The following is a 20,342-nucleotide window of genomic DNA, read 5'->3' on the forward strand; positions in this document are numbered from 1 at the left end:
CATTACCAATTTGCTGCTGTTCATTAATGCTTTTTGTTTACCAGCTTACCTGCATCCAGAATAACTGTTGGCTCCATCGTATCATTCTGGGGAGGGTCTTGCTGTTGTGCGAGGATGTTACTGTGTCCTCCTCGTGCTGATCGTTCTCTCTTGTAAATAAATGAATGATTATAGCAAAGTAACCTGGAACGAAGATGGACTCTTACAATAAGCTGTAACTTTCTTTAACCTACCAATCATATTTTCTAATAGTGTTGCAATTTTTCAATGAAACAAAGATGTTCATTAAACACTGCATCTAAAAAATGTACCGTTAGCCAAGGAGCTCTCCGCTTTTATCAATTAGTGTGTCTATGTTACTTGCAGTCTAGTTGCTCAACTCTTAGGGACCCTGCAATTCTAAATAAGGAATTCTTGAACTCAAAGTGCTATGCTACTTACTTAAAGAAAGAGCATTGTGCACTCCAGCTACATTTGCTGACATTTTAGTAGTGCTGAACCAGAAATTATAAATTTTATTAGCTAACAAACACCTTGTTTTTCTGAGCTGTAGTTCAAACCTTACCTTTTACAGGGCCAGCTGTGAAATGACCATTATTACTATATACTGTGGTAATGCATGCTTTAATGGCCTGCAGGACACATTCCAAGCAAATGTCCCCGTCAACATGGGGCTCACCAGGGAAGCTAATGAAACTTCATTTCACAAGTTGTTGACACTGAAAAAGTTTGACCTGTTTAAGCGCGCTTTATAACAGGTATGGGATTCTGGATGACCAAAGTTCTGCAATAACTAAACAATTAAATGAAACACAGCAATATCTTAGAAGCTTTGATTGCATGACTGACTGACTGAGCAAACCAAAGCCCAGCGCTCATCGCCCACAATACAGAACAATATGCATTTTGCATTCTGCCATAATTAATTACAATCACAAGTCCACTGATGAGTGACTTAGCAAGAAACCTGTAGTTAGTATCTAAATTAAAGAGCAGCTCAAAAGGCAAAGCTAGCATTAAAACAGTTCAACCAACATGAACTTTTAACTTTCTAGTGGCTTGAACTGGAAAAATAAAACTCGTCCTTCATGAACTTACTTACTTAGAATCATGTTTCTTAGATCAGAAATGCTGCAGCATAGTTTCTCCAGTGTAAAGCCAGGGACACTGCTGAAGTGCCAGCAGCTCTTAACTTACAGTACTGATGAAAGCTCAGTTTGGGACCACATAGCTAATGCACACAGGGACACTCAGACAAATATTTATCCGTGGCAAACCCTGTTCCTTCATACTGGGAGTTTGGATTTCAGTGGGTGTCCTCCCAAGAACTCCAGGCTTTCTATCTTAAAGAAGAACTGGTTTTTTTAGGATACAGCCTAATAATTTAGTAGGTTAATAATTATCAACCTAGTAATTTATCATTAGACATAACTTAATATAGTGTAACTCTTGATAAGCGCTGTCTGAAATGATTTGGTAAGCCTTTAACATTCTAGTCCTGCCCGTCCTCCCCCCGCCCCAACCCCTTTTGCACAGTCGTCATTTTTTTCTAGCAAGTAGGCCATCTCACTTGAAGTCTGCTCCTTTGAGTTTTTCAAACTTCTCATGTTCTCTGTTATGGCAGGGGATTATATTTTTGTTCCACTTCAAGCTGTGCTGGTCACTAGCACCTGGTACAAAGCCGCAAGTGATGCTCTTCCTCTTTCCCAGGACATCCGAACTGTTGTCACAGGGTTGACTGTCCAACACCGACAAGGCTGGCATAGGCTAGGAAAAGAGCACAAACAGTACATTAGGGCAGTCAGTCAGCTCTACTTAAAAATAACAAAGGAGGAATGGCTGCCCACACAGTACCTTTTTTTTGGGGGGGGGGGTGCCCTTGAGCTACCACATGAGTTGCTCCTCAGGTTTTCTGAGCAGAAGCAGTTCCTGGACATGACACATTACTACAATGACAGAGTTTGGCAGAGAGGGTGCACTGCCAGCCAATTCACTGGCTCAAACCTTCACTTAAACGTAACGTTACTCATTCTGTCCAAAGGCAGATGAACAGAGAGCGCCACTCCCCAGCTGCCCCAGGGACCGCAGAATGTATTCTTTTACCCTTTCCTCAAAAAGCTATTCAGTGTAGATGGCAACAGAGGGAAGATGCTGCTCCCCTACTTGCACTTTAAAGAAAGTGATACACATTTTTGGAAAATAGGCTGCCCCATTGTTGGGCTAAGGTGAAGGTCTCTTTATACAAAGTAAGAGTCCAGCGCATGTCACATCTTCCCCCCCCCATGATTAACACTACCGTGATTTCAAGAAACAAGGATTCCCAAATACATGGAGAAGAAAATTAAAGCTGCTGCATATTTTATAGGATAAATAAGTCTCAGAGCATTTATCCTACAAACAAACCACAAGGGTGGAAAAATACACAGCTAAAGCGCTCATTACACAGCAGCATCGGGTTTTATAAGCATTTATCTGAGATCAATTTTTTAAAAAGCCATTACTTATAAACTTTATGCTTCAAAACCTTTATGATCCAAACGAGAAGCTGATTCTTAGCTTTAAGAGGAAAAAAAAATTCAGCCAGGTAACTCACTCAAAAAGAGCATCCACAGAAATATCATATATTCCTCAAGTAGTTTGCCTAACGAGTAGGAATACTTGACAGAAGAAAGTCCCAATAAGCAAACAGATGCAACAGACAAGATCTAACAAGAAACAGAAGATGATTCAAATGTCAGAAGCAAGCACAGCTAACACACTGTGTTGGATTTCACTCAGGGAAGGTGAAAGCAGCTTATCTGAGGGAGAGTCCCAGCATTTGAAGCAGGTACAGCAAGCCTGCACGGATTTAAAAAAAGGAAGCTATTTGCTTCTACAGCAAAAAATAAATCCTATTAGGACAGAAAGCCTGCACCTAGGAATATGCCGTTCCCTGCTAAGCACAAACATAAAGATTATCTTGTTTCAACTCCCCGATAGGGGACTTAAACAGACCTGATCCGGCACAGCTAGACCTCACACTTACCCCCCAGCTCACGAAAAAAAAGTGAGTGTACAGAGACAATCAGAACAGAGTGTACAGAACAGAGGCTGGAACACCTAAGCGATAGGCAAAGCAGCGTGGCAACAATACTCGGCCTTCCAAAGATGATGTGAAAAACAGATCTGACATGGAGCAAGAAGTCAGCATTCCTAGTCAAGACGACAATAGAGGGAATTATACTGTTTATTGTATGGAGGAGAGTCCTTGGTACTTAATAACCATCTCTAAGCTGCTGAAGAAAAAAAAAACAAGAGAGAAGGTAGTGGTCCAAGAGAGACAAATAGGCAGAGAACAAAACAGCGTAAGAACAACAGGATAACAGAAGGCAATGACACTGAACTAGCTAATGTATCTGAGATACTATGTTCATTCTTCTTCTGAAAACAATCTTAAATAAAAATAGGCAGAAAACAGCGATGCTACAGTAAAGGGACTTTGCGTGTTTAGCTTTAATACATCTCTCCTGTGTAAATTCTGCATTCCCTCAGCCAGCCATATCATCCAGCAAGGGAAGTTTCCTTACTTTTTCTGTCAGAGGAAAAACACTGTAACTGAATATAAACAACAGCACTGGAAAATGGGCAAGAGCAAGATGCAAAAACACAATGTTAACAACCCCCCCCCCCCCAAAAAAAACCCCACCAACCCAAAACACCAATGAAAACCACAAATCTTTCTTCCAAAGCAGACCCTAGAAAGTTATCACACGTAACCGCTCCCTTGTAAAGGGATGTCTTTACAAAGGAGCAGACAATTCTGCAAGGCAAGAAAGAAATATCTTCCTTTGGGCTACAGTAGGAAGCCTTGAAAATGTGTTCAAGAAACTCGAGTATGTCAGAGTCAAATCTGATTGCCATAACCAGCATATCATGAAGTTCAAGCTGTGTGTTAACTAATAAATAAATAATTATTTATATTCAGTCTAGCAAAAGAGGCTGTTCACTGACGTTACAGAAAACAGGCAAAGTGCAGTCCGAGATAGAGAACTTTCATAGCTTGAACGGCCAAATCAAAACAGAAGGCAAAGCACAGAGAACAACAGCTCAAAGCCTGCCACAGTGAGCAGACAAAGCTAGCCAGCCTGTTGCTGAGTGTCCATCTAATACAAGCACTGATGCTCAGAATATTAAAAGCAAGGAGGAAGGAGGCAGTTAGCCTAAACGGTTTAACTCTGCTTTTGTTATTAACCTTCTCTTGTTCCTGTGTTTGTTTTTCTAGAGCATTTGTAGCCAACAGAGAGCTTCATTCCCTTTGATTGAAATCAGCTTTAAAAGTATGCTCAATGTTTGGGTCATTCATTTATGGGCAAGCACTGTCTGTATGATTCAGCCAACAAAAGAACAGTTAGGTGCAGGCCACCCATATAGCTTTTCGTATTAATGAGCACAAATCCTTTAGTCTTGCAAAATTGGGGTGTCTGTGTGGGATTCTGCACTGACAGGCTGAAGTGCAACGCTCAGAAAGCCTATACAGCACTATGGTAATCAAGAGAGCACATGGTGAGCCCTTGGCATCTAGTCAATAGAAGTGGCTTGGTCCCTAGATTTCATTAAAGGACATTACAATTTCTTTTAGAGCTGCTAAGCCAGTTGGCTAAAAATCATTCTCCTTTTCTCACCCACTGCACACTGACAGGCAAGTTAATTGAGCAAAACTTCTCCCCCCTTCCTCCATTATCTCTGACCATCAAAGCAAAGATTAAAAAAATCATTTTGCGCCCTGTGAGAGATGTTTTTCTAAGTTTTGTAAGGTTGAATCAACCACTGTTATTATTAGTATCAAATTTAACAAATATTTTTACTTAAAAAAATATTACGCTAAACTGATTTATACTAATATCCGCCTACCGCAAGGGGAAGGACAGCAGTTGCTGTTTACAAGTAGGTGCCAGGGTCAGAACCCCAGGAAAGTTACCATTTACCTTCAAAATGAGGCCTGGCTTCCTGAGTGAGAATTTCAAGGGTTTGTCTTTCAGAAGTCCTTGGAGCTTCTGTAGCTGAAAAGCGGCTCTTGGCCCACGTGCGCGTAACTCAGCTGCTGTGGAGCACCGGTGAACTTTCAGCTTGGTATCATCAAACGCAGTTTGCAGAACCTGAGTAGCATCTTCACAAGGCCGACAAGAGATTGCAAAAGAAAACAGGCAACAGAAAGCAGTTACATGGAAAAGATAGGAAGTTTTGGTGTTTAAACAAGAATATTAGAAGTCTGCTATTACAATGAACAACCTTCCTCACAAGGATTCAACTAGAACAAATTGTACAGGTTTTAGAATAATGATTGGTACCTCACAGCAAAGACACTCACTGTACTGCAGGCTCCATAAAAGACACATGAAAATTAAATCCTCTCTACTTCCAAAAACATTCCTCCATAAGAAACACTAGAGGAGAACTGCACTAAACAAGCCTTTTGCAAGACATGGGGTAACATGCCAGCAGAAAAGTTGTAAAAGATAAAAGACTCCAGCAAGCACAATCAATCTATTACTTTTGGCTCTTAAGCGTTCCAGGGAATCTCGACTGGCTTTGGCGGGGGAAGAAACACATGGCAGACTTTTCAAAATAGCTTATTATAATTAAGCTTCAATGTAACTTTGTCTTTTATCTTGCTGTTTACGGCGGAACATGAGGTTATTACACACTGATCACCTTGCCAGTTAAGTTTAACCCAGTTCAACAGCAGAAGGAGGCACACTACAGGCTGCTGTGACAGCCTGCAGATTTAACCTCTTCTTAACTCGCCTCTGGACTAATTTTCTGCTATTGCTTAGTGTCTGCGAGGTAGCTTTCTGTCTGACCTCGGTAACAACAAAAGCTGACTGTCACCAATCCTTATTGAAAAGATCAGACAGCTAACAGAGCTAGCTTTACAGAAGATGAAACCAAGAAGGATCTACACCCTCTCGTCATATTTTACTGCAGACAAAGGAACTAAGGCTAAGAACTTACATAATGGAAAGGTAAAAACACAGTATGGCAAGGTCTTACACCCTAAGATGTTTCATTTGCTAGAGTGCAAACGGTTTTGCCGTATGTGGATCCCCTTGCTAACCCTCCTCTCCTTGACGGCAGAACTGAACAAGCTTCAGGACCATATGTCAGAGCTTAAATAAAAAGCAGTCTGTTTAGCTAATTAAAACAGACCCATTACCTCTCTGCAGGACTGTTGCCATGCACAGCTCAGGCGGTTTCTTGTAAAGATCAAAATCGATATGTCGTTTGTCCCAACTCCATCTGTCTCGTGGCAGCACCGGGTCCATGTTACCAAACAGAACGTTCTCCTGCCATTTCTACATGAAATTTGAATCCCTTTAAGAAACCAGGCTAACTTCACCAGGGAAGATTCACAAAAAATAAGATAGCTAGACTTTCAGATAAGAGAGAGATCAGATCCTACTATTACAGTAGTTGTTACTTCATTACACAAAACTTTATCTCTCTAAGTTGCCTTTCACATTGTAATATATGAGTCACATGAATAAGAACAAAAAAACCATTACATGGGCAAGCACCTGATATCCTGCTACTTGGCCAATAGCTCTTTTCTCATATATATGCACTTACAGTATACTCAAAAAATATCTGGCGCAGAGCATTGTCCAATTTCATACTTATACCACGTTTCTCTGCAGTGATACAAGCAGTTTGATACATTTTCCTAGATTTCGTATACAGCTGCTAAGCTGTCACGTGGACCATCACTCTGTCCATGTGACCTTGTGTCCATATCCTCCTCTGCAGAACTGAGACTGTGCGAGGAGTCCAAAAACTAACTAGCTATTCTTTATCTCTTCCCCCTGGTAAGAGGTTGCACTGTAAAAATGTACTGGCTGTAGAGAACTTCCAAATCAGTGAGAGCTAAATATGATCTTAAGGATAATATTAAAGCACAATGCTTGTAAAAAGCAGAAGCTTTCCTGGTGCTTCTAAAAACACAATTGTGTTAAATTCTTGGGGCCAACATCCCAGGCATCCTGAAGAAGCAGATGTGAGAAAAAACATGTGCATTGGAAACATGGCAGGAACATTCACCATCACAGTTGTGATGAGATGATCAGAGTCCAATTTTTTATGGTCCTCTGATCACCCACTGCAGAAATATGGGTTAGATTTTTCAGGCAAAAGTATCCATCATCAGCTACAGAATAACTCCCGCTTTCTGTGGTTAGTTCTCTATTTTCACTGTTTTACCTAAAAACTCTGCAACTAAAAGATATCTGAATGAATGCAGAAACTATAAGGAAATATTTTAGGAATCCAGAAGAACTCCAATAATTTTTTGCTTCCCAAGGGATGATGTTCCAAATGATGGTCAAATTTTCTCTTTTCTTTGAGAAGAAAACCAACAATGGTTGACAAAGAAATCACGTTGCCTTTCAGGTAACATGAACAGCAAGTTCAGAATCACTGTCCAATATCCTAATGAAATGCTGGCCATGCCCTTCAGGTCGCTGCTCAAGTAGAAGGAGTCTTCTTCCTCTTCTCTTTCACCTCCAAGGCTGGCACTGATGCTACAGTTACTGGTACCGTCAGGGTACACTTCTGGGTCTTAGAGCAGGGTGACAGCTGTCTTCCCCTCTCTCATCCCATCAGTAGGTGCCAATAATCAATACAACACATTAGTAAACTCTTGCTCTCACACTGAATGTCACTCGCCCATTTTCTTCAGTTCAGCAAATCTGCTGTCAAATCATCAGCTCCCTTTTTCAGCTTGTCAATTTTTTATCCTGTGCTGGCTAGTTCCCTTCCTGTTCCAGCTCCTCAGCAAAACGCACCGACAATCACACTGTACCGACCGGCGTCTGTTAGTCTTCATCGGTGAATCTTCTTTGCTCCATTATGAGAAGGTGCATTTTCCAACACCGTGGATCAGAAGAAAGCGCTTCGTTTTTATTAATCATTTCACTTCAGATGTACTCTAACCTCTTTGAGGAACTATTTTAATTAGCAGGGGAAAAACGTAAGGTAAATAAAGCCTAAAAAATTAAATGAAGTTGTATACGTTCTAGCAAAATACACTCTGAAAGTTAACTACTCTCCAAGCGCTAAACTTGTTCCCATCTGTGCTGTAACTGTTCAATTAATTTGGTAGAATTTACTGATTCTGCATAAAAATACCTGTTCTATTCCCTTTTTTCTCATCTTGCCATTCTAATGACATACAAATTTTCTTTATAACAGCAGACCACAAATAGGCTTGAGAGTGTTGAACAGGGATGAGTGAACTAGTCGAGCTGATCCAGTAACATGACAGAGAGTTGGAATTTAAATAGCAAACAACAACAGGAAAAGGAAGAGAAGGTACAGGGCAGGAAGAAACTGAGGCAGAAGAAATGGAAGAGCACAAACATCCCATAAAACTGTAACGACAAATCATAAATTAAAAAATGGAGAAAAGTGAGCAGTGAGGGAATTTGGAAAGAATTCTATCATGGAACGTGATATTATGATTTTCTGCCGTTAGCCTCCATTTTTACGTATAAATCACTGTATACTGCATTAATACCTGTTAATACCCTATGTGGCAAATGTGTTTTCTGTACATGTGATCAAGGTAGAATTTGTGCATCCAAACAAAAGTATACTGCCTGGCTGAGCTAAGCGCTAATATATCCAAATTGCAAGTACAGATGTCACCCTCAGAAGAGCTGTCCATGCTGTACTCCCCAAAAGAGACCTCCACATGCAAAAGCAATCTGCCTCCTTCAAGGTCTCCTAAAATGCTTCAGTTCACTTTAGATAGTAGAACACACTCGTATTTACTCTTTACGTTACCTCACTTAACTCCTTCAGACGTGCCTTATCAGGCATTTGAGGGTGAAGGTTGCTTTCAATGCTGCTCTTATATCCAGGAAATACAAATCCATCTGGTGACAGCCACATACTTTTGGATTTTGCTAAGGATTCTTTATAAGCAGCAACCAAATCCACTGGATCCAACATAGCCGATAGATATTCACGACAGTAAGTGAATCTCTTCTTTGGTTCCTGCAAAAAAAAAAAAAAAAAAAAAAAAGAATTTTATTAATGTGAACTCCCCTTTTCCTGGAAGAGGAGCGCATATCCTTGGAAAATATAACCGAAGTTACAGAATCACTATCAGTTCTCTACTTATGGCTACAAGATACCATCAAAATTAGGCAGGGAGAAGAACCATCACTAAATACTCAAAGAAGTATTTTAAAATGTCTTTCTATTATGATCTAACTATGGGTTTAATGACAAGGGATATAATGGGATCTCTGTAAAATAATCACAGAGGAGAAATACTTTTAACAGTATATCCATTTACCTATGCATGCACACAGAGAACTATAGCTCATACCATACTCATGGTACAGCATGAAAAATAGCATTTGTTATTAAGATTCAAGTCCGCTTTTCACGCAAACCCACTTTTGATCCATCCCAGATAATTTCAAAAAGAAAAAAATAAAAGTCATCCAAACTCACACCAATTAATTCAAGTATTTCTCAGGCAAGACTTCATACCATGATTAAAAACAAAACAAAACACTGAGGTAAACTGAGCCTGAAATTTAAATGAATGTATATACAAATCTCTCAAGATGTGAGCTCTGACTCTCACTAAAGTTAGTCTCAAAAGGGTGGTATTCATCTTGCCTAACTTTAGGTATGGTTCTGTCAAAACTACCTGTACATTCTCACTACATTCTAGTCAATACAGTCAGAGTCTGCAGAACAGATCACCTCGTCGTAAAGTGGAGGCCTACATTTGATGAGATCTCAGTTCCCGAGATTCCATTTACTATCCCTATTTGCAGACGCCTAAACTCCGGAAGTCTGATTTTCAAACAGGAAAACGCTCCTATAAACTTGGATCTATTCAGCTGATGACGACGACTTAAGTGGTGTTTAGTAAAATGTAAAAAAATGCATATTGAGACTATGTGCGTGTTTATAGATCATCTTCAAAAAACCTAGTTCATAACACAGACCTCGGGGGGAAAAAAGGCAGTTCCATTAAACGTCTCCTCAGATCACCTTACACTGCGTACATCGACATTACTATTATTCATATTCTCCCATTTATAAACGTGTGGGACTCAGAACTGGCAGTGACCTCCTAGGCTATCAAGTCCACATTCGAAACGGGAATCCAAGTCATGGAGACAAGACAACTGGGCTATAACGAATGGCATTAAGGGTAGAATTTTACACAGCAAGCAAGAGCACCTCCCTCTCAGATCACAATCTTTTTAGATATGAAGCTGCTGTCCTATATGCTAACATGAAAGGATCTTATGTAAACCTAATTTAATTCAACTCTCTCTTTTAGCATTATGTATAGCAAGCCATGTGTGTCTCAATTCACCGTTGCCATTTCCTGGCGAAGACGTTTCTTTGCAAGTTCTGTAGAATTCAGGCTCTGAGAACTGTAGTTATAGACAGATTTGCCATCAACAGGAAAAATCCTGAAGGCTTCAAACTTCGGGTTTTTCATCTTTCCTTTGAGTTGGCTTACAGCAGCAATGTTGGCCTGAAAAGAAGGATTACGTATCAGTTTCATCTGATTCTGAGTTCACAATATTGTTATAAAATTATGGAAAAGCAACCGATTCTGCATACATTGAAAAAAAAGAACTGTTCCTAAAGTAGCCATTACCCCGTCCACAAAAAACCTCTATAAGCAAAGGCTATACTTAATTCTATATTACATAATATATTATATATTTTATTACGTAACAGTATATTAACAAAATGCTTCACAAAAAGCTTTATGAAACAGAAATAGCATTGTTTTTTGCTGCAGATTCACTTAATTCCTGCATATGACATCCCACAAGATTAAAAGCGGTACACTGGAAGTGAGCACTCACCAGTAACTTTTACTTTTACTTTACTTTACAGATCTAAATAGCTGTTCTACAGAGATGTTGCTAAACTGGTCTTCTTCAAGGCAAATAAGATTGATTCTTTCATTTCTATGACTTTGTTACCATCCCAGCAAATACAATGACACAGGAAACAATACTCATCACGTAACTCTCTAAATTTCTCTGCCGGCACAGTGTAATTAAAACATTCCTACTCTTCTCCTTAATGTAAGATCATCACTCTTTACTGTGTTTAGAGTAATTTGGCGCTGAATTCAGACTTTGGCACAATAGATAATTACTGCAAGTGAGTAAAACATATTTTGGAAGTCACTTCCCTATGATAACTTCGAAAGTTCCCTAAAACATTCAACGTTTTAGCTCCAAAATAGTATTTTTCATCAAAAGCCTGAAAGGTCACTTTAGTCTGTTAATAAAAAATAATTTTGTATTTTCTTTTCTATAGAGGACTTTTAAGTTCCTCTGTTATCCTGTTGACTCAAAAGCATTTGCAAAATGAAAACTGGTTAAAACACATACACTGAGAAGACTGCAGACTTTATACATACAATAAAATTACCCTTAACTTCATCTGTAGAAGATGGTTAGACCTTAGGAGAGCTGGTGCTCTGATCCTCTCATGATGTTACAATAGCAGTCTTATGTAATTGTTTTTGGTACTTGCTTTCTTCTCTGCCCTAGTGCAACACTCCTTTATCAACAGACTAACGGCGAAAGAGGAAATACTTAGAACTTAAATTTCTTTCAACATCCCCAGGAGGGTACCCTTATATACGAACACAGATTTTTGCATGTCAAGGAAGCCCTTTTTATATTAAAATATAAACAGCAAGAAAGCATTCAGAATTACTCTTCACAAACCACAGGATGGCTAGAGTCCTAAGTTAAGCAATATACTTTGAAAAAAACATTATGGACTCCCAGAAAACAAACTCTTGTGGATGCCTGTGTAAACAGGAAAGGTTTTCGTTTTCCCTGAGGTTTCCTCAGGTAACAACCCAGAAGAGGTTCTAAAGCTCTTTGCCACTTCCTTAAGCCCCAGCTCAACTCTATCTGCAAATGCTGATTTTACTCAGTAATGAACGCCAATCTGAAGTTGCAGCTGGTTGCCATAAGGCAAATGTCTTTTGCAACCAAGAGAAGGAAGCACAGTTTTTACACGGGCATAGTTGTTTTGCCTCCTCTCAAGGATCTGAAGCCTGAACGACATGCTAAAGCACAATGGGGGAAGCTATAGAAAAGAAAGAGACAAAGACAGATAAGAATCAAACCCAGAAAAAAGTGACAATTCTTTTAAATAAACACCCTCCTTCACACAGTGTCTTCTCTCTTCACCTGTAAGCACTAGGATTCTTCCCCCTTGAGAAGCAACTACTTCTGCAATTCTACTTTTGCAAAATAAAATTACCATGCACATTTTGATAGTGTTTGTATGATGCCTACAAATGGCTTACCAAAGCCCAACAAATCATTGCTTCAGGAGGAGGAGGTGTTGATTAAGGAATACGAAGTTGTGTAACCATTAGGCTTGCTTCACGCGTATCACAAACTACTCACCTCAATATGGTTTCTTTCAGAAGATATTTTGTCTTCTATTTCTTTCTTCCACTGCATATACTTTTCATTGTAGTTATCTAACGAAGAATATACTGCTGGTTTCACACTGCTAACTTTTGCTGGTTTTGTATAAGAATCAGAGGAAAATGAGACTGAAGGAGGTTTCTGAGTGAACAGATCCTCTTTAGTTAATGGAATTCCAAACTCTTGACTCAAGACTGTGATCATTTCTGCTGAGGGCAACAAATCCCCGTGAACAACATCCCTCAACCGCTTACTGTGACAGAGGTAGCTGAGCCTACAAGTAGACACCAACATTTTATTAGTATACAAAGACTTTACTGCAATCCAATTCTTAAAGTTAGTATTACTGAGGAAAATCCTTTATGACCTTCCTTAGCCTTCCTTAAACATCTACTTAGTAAGAGGTTCAGGTCAGTTCATGTACGCTGGTATTCAGCAGGGACAAAGTAGGTGAATAATTTGATAAAACTGCTAGGAATACACTAGGAACGTCACTGGCACTAGCTACAGTTGAAAGATAAATCGTTAGTCGGTGAATGTCTAGCCTCTGGCTAGAAAATTACCATAAAGACAATACAACAAACTCCCTTCGCGCACACTGGTTCTAGTACATGACCCACATTTACTTTAGGCACCCACTAAAATCTACCCTTCCTTATCTCTATTTTACATCTCTTTCTGAATAACTTTCATCCTATATGCTATTCTTGACTACACTTACCTTACATGAAAGTTGCATCTGATTTCTTTTCACTAAGTTTGGCCTGAAAAGCCTAACGTTAAGCCAAAAGTGGTTCTAAACGTGAGAGAGCTATTGAGCACCATACACAAGCTTTGTTATACATGCACTTAAACTAAATTCTCAGCCTCTCTGACCCAAGCCATAGCAGACAGAGTTTATAAAATAAATTGTAAAATTACTGTAACAATATTATTTTCTTACCACTAGTGAATAATACACACAGCTAACATAAATAGCATTAATTTCAAAACTTGTATTGGCATTAACGACTCAAACTGAGCTCATGTTGAGATGTTAAAAATGAAATTGGCCAAAGTGCCCGTGGATCATGCTCACTAGTTTTTCTACAGTTACAATTACTTTCTGGTTAATTCTAGACAGAAGGAAGTGTAACAAGAAGCAACAATTTCTGTTAGGCACACACAAACCAATGACTAACAGCAAACCAAAATGATATAAAAAAACCTCAGGATTGCTGTAAATTAGAGACTGCTCTTAACCACAGTTCAGTCCTACACTCTATTGAAGAATTTATGTGCATTTCTCTGCGTAACTAGAGACATAGCAGAATAAGGGCATGACAGAGAGGAATAACATGCCCAAAGCCTAGTGGTTGTCTCTGTCACTCTAGGTATACATCCATAATGGTGGCTTGCTGAACAGAACTTGAGTCTAGATGGACATTGTCTCCGCCACTAAAGATATTTAACTGCGGCACTCCCTGATTTTATAGCAATGAGTACTATGAAGTACAGTGACCATTCCTGTAGTTTCACCTCTCCCTAGTGGAAAAATAACCAGCCACATTTAAAATTATTCCAGCCATCCCAAACCTTCACCTCCACTTTCACTGCAGAAACCTCACCTGCAGCTATCTAGCAAGTTTTGCACTGCAGCCCACCTGCTTGATTTAATTGCCTTCTTTTGGACAGGAGATACTAGAATAAAATTTCATAAGAAAATTAACTACCAACTGTCTAAAATATGTACCACTACGTTCTTTTCTACCTCACATATTGTCAGCACACAGCTGAAGGATAAAAGGTATCTCCCAACCACTGCTGAAGGAAAAAAAAAGCCACTTTAAGGACATCATAGTGACGGCCGTTGCTTATTAGCAAGAAATTTTTATGAAAAGAGACTGATGCCTAGGAGACATTTACCCTTTCTTGTCTCAGGACTGAACATCCCCCTTCATTTCATAAAAGCTTTGCACAATTTCAGTTCGAAAGTCAATCTAAACAAGCCAGTCTATTTATAACAAGAAAGTAAGCAATCATACTTTGTCTCTGCCTTCTAAACCCCTGACTTGCTTGTATCAAAGATGGACAGTACTTTTTTCCACCTTTTAATAGATCTGTCCTAGTTTACATGAAATACATGCACAGAACAAGTTTTCCATCTTTTCATGTTTTTATAAATTATACAGACACATACAGTGTGTGCACAGGCAACTTTACCCCCTTTTTATCATCCATCTCATAAGACGTAACGTCTGAGATGCTTTAAGGTAAAAAAAAAAGCTGTGAACACAGCTGCGTGCTGATGAAGTGAGTAATCTGGCAGAGGTCCAGCAATAAGTCATGCAACAAAACCTCAAACCAGAAAGCCAGGAACAGGAAACAGATTCTCCCTAACCCTCATCCTCTTCCTTTCCCTAGTTACATTAGGAAAACTATTTTTTGAATTCCCTGCATAGTTCCTGTGCCTTTTTGGACCCATCAAGTTCTATTAGACTTTCTTTTTTACTCCATCCTACACCACCTCTAAGAGAGCAGAGCAGGGAATTAAATCCTTCCCAGCTGATGCTTCTGACATGAGAATTCTTATCATTTTCAGATATTTTCTGATATTATACTATCCTACTGATAACATCTCTCTCCTCCTCTTTACAAAGTATAACCTCCTGCCACATAAAAAGTGGGCTCACTCATACTGTTACCGCTACATCAGTAAAGCACGCTTTTCTGTCTTATCATGTCTCACCTAAAATCTGAACTACCTGTCAGGCCTACAGACAGATTATCAGGGAAAATATATCCAAGAATATTAATTTTTGTATCAAATATTCATTCTACATTGACAATATTTCAGATCTTAGTTTCTTGAGTATAAATCTAGAAAAAGTCATACCTGGACAAAGCCTGGAAACATGCCCAAGGAACCATACCTCTCACATAAAGCAGCGGCTGTTTCGTTATAGTGAAGAGGGGCTTACAGAGGCGGAAATGATACAGGATAGCTTCCAGGTCTATATAGAGGCGTTGATGGAAAGACAGGTGTGAATTATATAGTATTTCCAATCGTCCATCTTCAGGTCTGTTAGTCCTGTAACACAGCACCCAAACAGCAATCAGCCCCTAGCTAAGGTCTCCTCAACACCGCAAAACAATTACAATCTCTTCGGAAACTGCCTTGCTTTCGTCATTTAGATGGAACCTCTCACTCAATGGCTCTCGCCTCACATGAGCTTTTTTAAAAATAATGACTATGGACAAACGAAAAAGAAATTATCCAAACCCTCCTGTTCCTGATTGATCTGAACACATCTTCTTTTTAAATCACATGGTAATCATTTAAAAGGAAACTTACCTCAGTTTAATCAGTGTTGTGCCCTACAACAGTCTTATTAACTACAAAAATGTTATATAAATATTTCCATGACAAATACCAAAATTCATATTGCAGCAGGAAAGCAAAGCTCCAAATTAGGTTACCTGTGAACGTGGACAAGAGACAACTTTTCACAAAATAAACTTTAAGAATGTGCTTTAACAGTGAAGAAAATCAAAATTTTTAACATGAAACTTGAGGGAGACATTCACTGCAAGTCCCAGGCGTTATATAAATAAAAGAAGAGAAATTATAAATGACGTGTCATTTCTCTCAGAAGTGAATGTTCCACTCATTTCAGTGAAACGCGCCTGGCTTTCAGTTTGGAAAATAACATGAACTTTCTATGCCCTTGCACTTCCTAAGAAGGTACCCAAAACTATCTTGCAAACTTCTGACACGCTTCAGCTGTAGGATATTAAACACCGATTGTGCTATTTCAGTTTTATCAGCAGGCCTGTGTTATGAATATTGCCTAAGAACTCAAGTTTGTCAGAAGCTCCTTTGAAAATGGGAATTAGCTTCGCGTTGCTGAGTTAACTTTGAAATCTCAATAATCATAATCTACTTGTACAAAGAACACAAACACATCTAATCTTGATTTTTCTTACTGTGACATTCCCTTTGTACATGTTGATGAGCTCATGTACACAAAAGGGCACTTCCTGGACTATATCATTTTCCCTTAATTAAATAATCAATCTTTTTTTGGTGAGAGCGTGGACTCATCTCTCCCAAAAGTTAAAAAGGGTGCGTGTGCGTATCTCATTCTCCAAAGCTTTCTACACCAAGAACTTTGGTCAGTGGACCAACGACTACAGCAATTTTTAAGTGTTGAAACTAGTTTCAAGTTTCCAGGAAAATGGTAACCAAAATACCCTGCAAACATACAATTTTTATTGACTTTTTATTTTTCGCTTCTCTTCAAGATAAGCTGCATATAAAACAGTTTATACTGACAGCAACTTCCTTTAAATATCACAGATTAACCATATTGCAAATGTCTCTTAAATTAAAGTGCTAAATAGACAACTTAGTCTCCATGTCTCTTTTTATACACAGCCTGTTCAGACAATTCTTTTCCTGCATTTTTTTTTTGGTTCTTCTTACATGGAAACTCACTCTAGTGATTTCCTAATGTTGGAGGTAACACTGGGTTATTTCATGTGAAATTTGAGTGCAATTTCTTTATTATTAATGTAATGTATGAGATGCTAAAAATGTTTCTTTTGTGTCTTTGTTTCCTTTTTCCTCACAATGCAGGTCATCGAAATCGCAGATTATCCAAAACAGCTAGTTGTATTTAATTCCAAATATATGTCTGCACCACTTTTGTGGATTTCTGTGGAAATCTTTACGTTTTGTATAAGCAACCTTTTCTTGCCTTCAAAGATTTTCTTTGAATTTTTCACATTTTCCCCTAAACTCAAAGAAGGAAACAGCTTGGACTCCAGCTTCCTTATAGTGACCATTTCTGTTTTCAGATCTCATGAACTACTAGCAAATAACGCTAGCTATGCTAGATGATGTTAGATTACGTGCCAGGCCATAATTTACTTTAGAGCATGTTTTACACTGTCCATTGAAACCTAGGACAGAGATATGTGACCAGGGCAGAAAGCATGGGGCTCCACATGTGTGTAAGCAGTATGAAGTAAGCCAAGAAGACTTGTGCTATCGTAGCAAGGCATGCGTCTTTCATACTGTTTCTTTAAACTGTACTGCTCTTACTGTGCAGAAACATCCTCAAGATCTGATGTGCTAAAATGTCTTTGAAAAACAGAACTTAAGGATTTTTTTGATCATGCCCCTTGCCCTCTCTACTATTCAAGTGCGTTTCAGAGTTCTCATAATTACACTCTTGATCCTGTAACCACAAACCATTATACTATTATGATAATCAGAAGGACTGCCTACAGAAGATAGCTGTTTTCAAGGGCTCTTTACATAATTTTACATATTTTTTCCTCGTCCACTACCGCTACTCTCAACAAAACCTGAAATTAAAACATTTCCTTATGAAACCTTATCTTCTTTTCATGCATGTACATTGATTTGTTACTCTAGAATAGCTACAGAGAAATAAATTATGACCCATAATTCACTATATGTTTCTGCACAAATCATTAGAAATTAAACGGAAACCTATTATCACCTTTATCTTCTGTTAGCATGGCATGATATACAAGAAATACTCCCCTCAATGACTAGAGGCCTCAGACTAAGTCTCCGACCTGAGCATTCAAATTCAATTGAGGTTTGCACCATCTCTTTGCAAAGGAATGAACAGGAGAATCATGGAAAAGTAGAGGTTTTATTATTTTTATTATTATTATTTAGGATTAGCAGATTATAGCATTGTTTTCACAAACTAGCTTAACAAAGAAAGTACATATTGGCATCCTTCTCATTTTAACTTTATATGGGTGATATATGGTGTATGTGATAAAGACGAGAAGACTGCTCCTCAGGCTTTAACCTGGACACTGGGGCTCATATTCACTAAAACTGCATACAAAGCTTCAACTATGTATGTGGCCATATATCTTTGTACAGAAAGGGATGGGGGAGGTACAAGTCAGATCAAAATCTCTCAGTCTACGGAAATAACTAACAAAAAACACCAAACTCTTACCTTTCAAAGTGTCTGTCCCAGAGTCTCTTGATTGCTTTGTCTTTTAATCCCTCCAAGACAAAGAGATGAATTGCTCCATCCAGTACATGGAAACCAGTTACAATATCCAACTCAGAAACTTTCTGATGTTTGTGTGTGGTTTTCAGTTTTAATGTAGCAAGAGCCATTTGGATTAACTCTACAGGGTAACAGTCCAGCCGAAGGGCTTCAGCATTGATTTCTGTGATCTCTTCCATCAAATCATGTAATAATGACGCATTATTGTAGTCAAAAATGTAGATTATGCAGCCATACGGGTAATTTGTGACTTCAGTATCAGCAGTTTCTGCTTGCAGTCCCAGTGGGATAGCTATTTCCACTCTTACTTTCAAGATCGAGTCTGACTCTAGATAATGCCCCATAGGTAGTAGGGAGAAACTATCCACTGACCCTACTATTCTCTCATTCTTCTCCTCCTCCTTGCAGGCAGCTGCATTTGGAGCTGAGCAGCTATGAATGGGCACACTGATATTCAAGCACTTTTTACCCAATAATAAATCAGCTAGACTGACTTTAGCTATCCCATGTGGATGCCACGCCTTGTTCTTTGTAAATGAGTTATAGATTGTGGATTTGCAAGCAAGGAGGCTCACCTCACCCACTTTCTCATCAGCTTGATCCTCCCCAAACAAACATGGCTTTTGTGTGTTGTTTGCCATGTTTCTATCCCGGTCATGAACTTCAATCTCCATAGGCGGACCTCTAAGATACCCTTTTAATTCTTCGGGTTTCATTGTCCCTGTTAGAAGCACGTTAACATCCTTAAAGTAGACATGAGTTCCATGGATTTGTCCATGAGTTTGATGAACTGGAAAGCTGTGAAACTTGTATTTACAGTAAGTGGGAACACACAATTTCTAAAGAAAAAAAATGAGAAGAAACAGATATTTGTAGTATTAACTTTTCTCTTTTCCTCTTAATTTCTACTCTCACGTTAACAACAGGCTTTTCTAATAGAGAAGATATGGGGGGTGTACTTCAAGGCACAAACTATGTCTTTTCAAGGCACCAAAGAGGCCATTTTATGTGCGTGGATCCTGGTTTCAGGAATTTATTGTCCCCTTCCTTTGCCAGACCTCAGCTTTGCTTACAACCCTTGGAAAACACAAGGACTGCTATTTTGCTGTCAATGCCTATGATACGTAGCCACTAATATGGCCACGTCTCTTTTGCAGGAAATATGTTAGCCATATTCTATAAATCTTGCTATATAATAAGCAAAGTTCTCCTTAAAACCATACTCGTATTTTAAGCAAAGTAAAAAGGGGAATTCTTCAGAAAGAAACTTGTGGTATGTGTTACCTGCAGCACTTCTATTGGTACAGGTGTATTTGGGAGGCAGGTAGCTGAACGAATCTTTATAATCAGTGGATTCAATTCATGTCTTTGTCTTTCAGACAGAAGAGGTGTTTCCACAGTGAAAGTCATATAGGCATCTAAAACTTTAGGATTGTTTTCTTCCAGACGACTGATCACAGACTTTTCCCCTTTTAAACATAAAAGAATAAATAGTTATAGAAGCAGTTCCATCAAAGCAGCAGTAATTGATTCAATCAGTTAAAATCTCCAATGGATTTGTATTAAAATGAAGCAAAAGTATAATTTTAACTGCTTTAAATATTATCTTCTACGGTGAGGAAAAAAGTCCTGAAACGGCGTCAAGACTCCCACTTTGGCTAGCTGCAAACATGCAGTCCACACAAATACAAAAATTAAAGCAGTTCAGAGATTTTTTCATCATGATCAAACCCTTTGTTAAAGGTTTGCTAACACCTTAAAAAAATTGCTATTTAATGGGCTTTATCATTCGTCATTTCAACATGTCAGATTT

General features: G+C 38.7%; 1 protein-coding gene across 21 annotated transcripts in view; it reads right to left on the minus strand.

Annotated features, from left to right (window-relative positions):
- The window catches only part of CFAP92 (cilia and flagella associated protein 92 (putative)), a 178,054-nt gene that overhangs the window by 13,411 nt on the left and 144,301 nt on the right, over nt 1–20,342 (minus strand). For 13 of the 21 annotated variants that reach the window (XR_011134541.1, XM_068907386.1, XM_068907387.1 and 10 more), the window contains 10 exons: nt 19,814–19,998; nt 18,473–19,368; nt 15,358–15,552; nt 12,459–12,756; nt 10,379–10,543; nt 8,818–9,030; nt 6,194–6,332; nt 4,965–5,146; nt 1,571–1,767; nt 50–149 (listed from right to left, as the gene is read on the minus strand). Coding sequence is in view for 20 of the 21 variants with exons in the window: in XM_068907386.1 (XP_068763487.1) it covers nt 50–149; nt 1,571–1,767; nt 4,965–5,146; nt 6,194–6,332; nt 8,818–9,030; nt 10,379–10,543; nt 12,459–12,756; nt 15,358–15,552; nt 18,473–19,368; nt 19,814–19,998 (2,570 nt within the window). In the remaining variant the exon portion in view is untranslated. The other 8 variants (XM_068907394.1, XM_068907398.1, XM_068907392.1 and 5 more) reach the window with 2 other exon arrangements.

Source organism: Struthio camelus, chromosome 14 (genome assembly GCF_040807025.1).
Source record: "Struthio camelus isolate bStrCam1 chromosome 14, bStrCam1.hap1, whole genome shotgun sequence".
NCBI classification, from domain to species: Eukaryota; Metazoa; Chordata; class Aves; order Struthioniformes; family Struthionidae; genus Struthio; species Struthio camelus.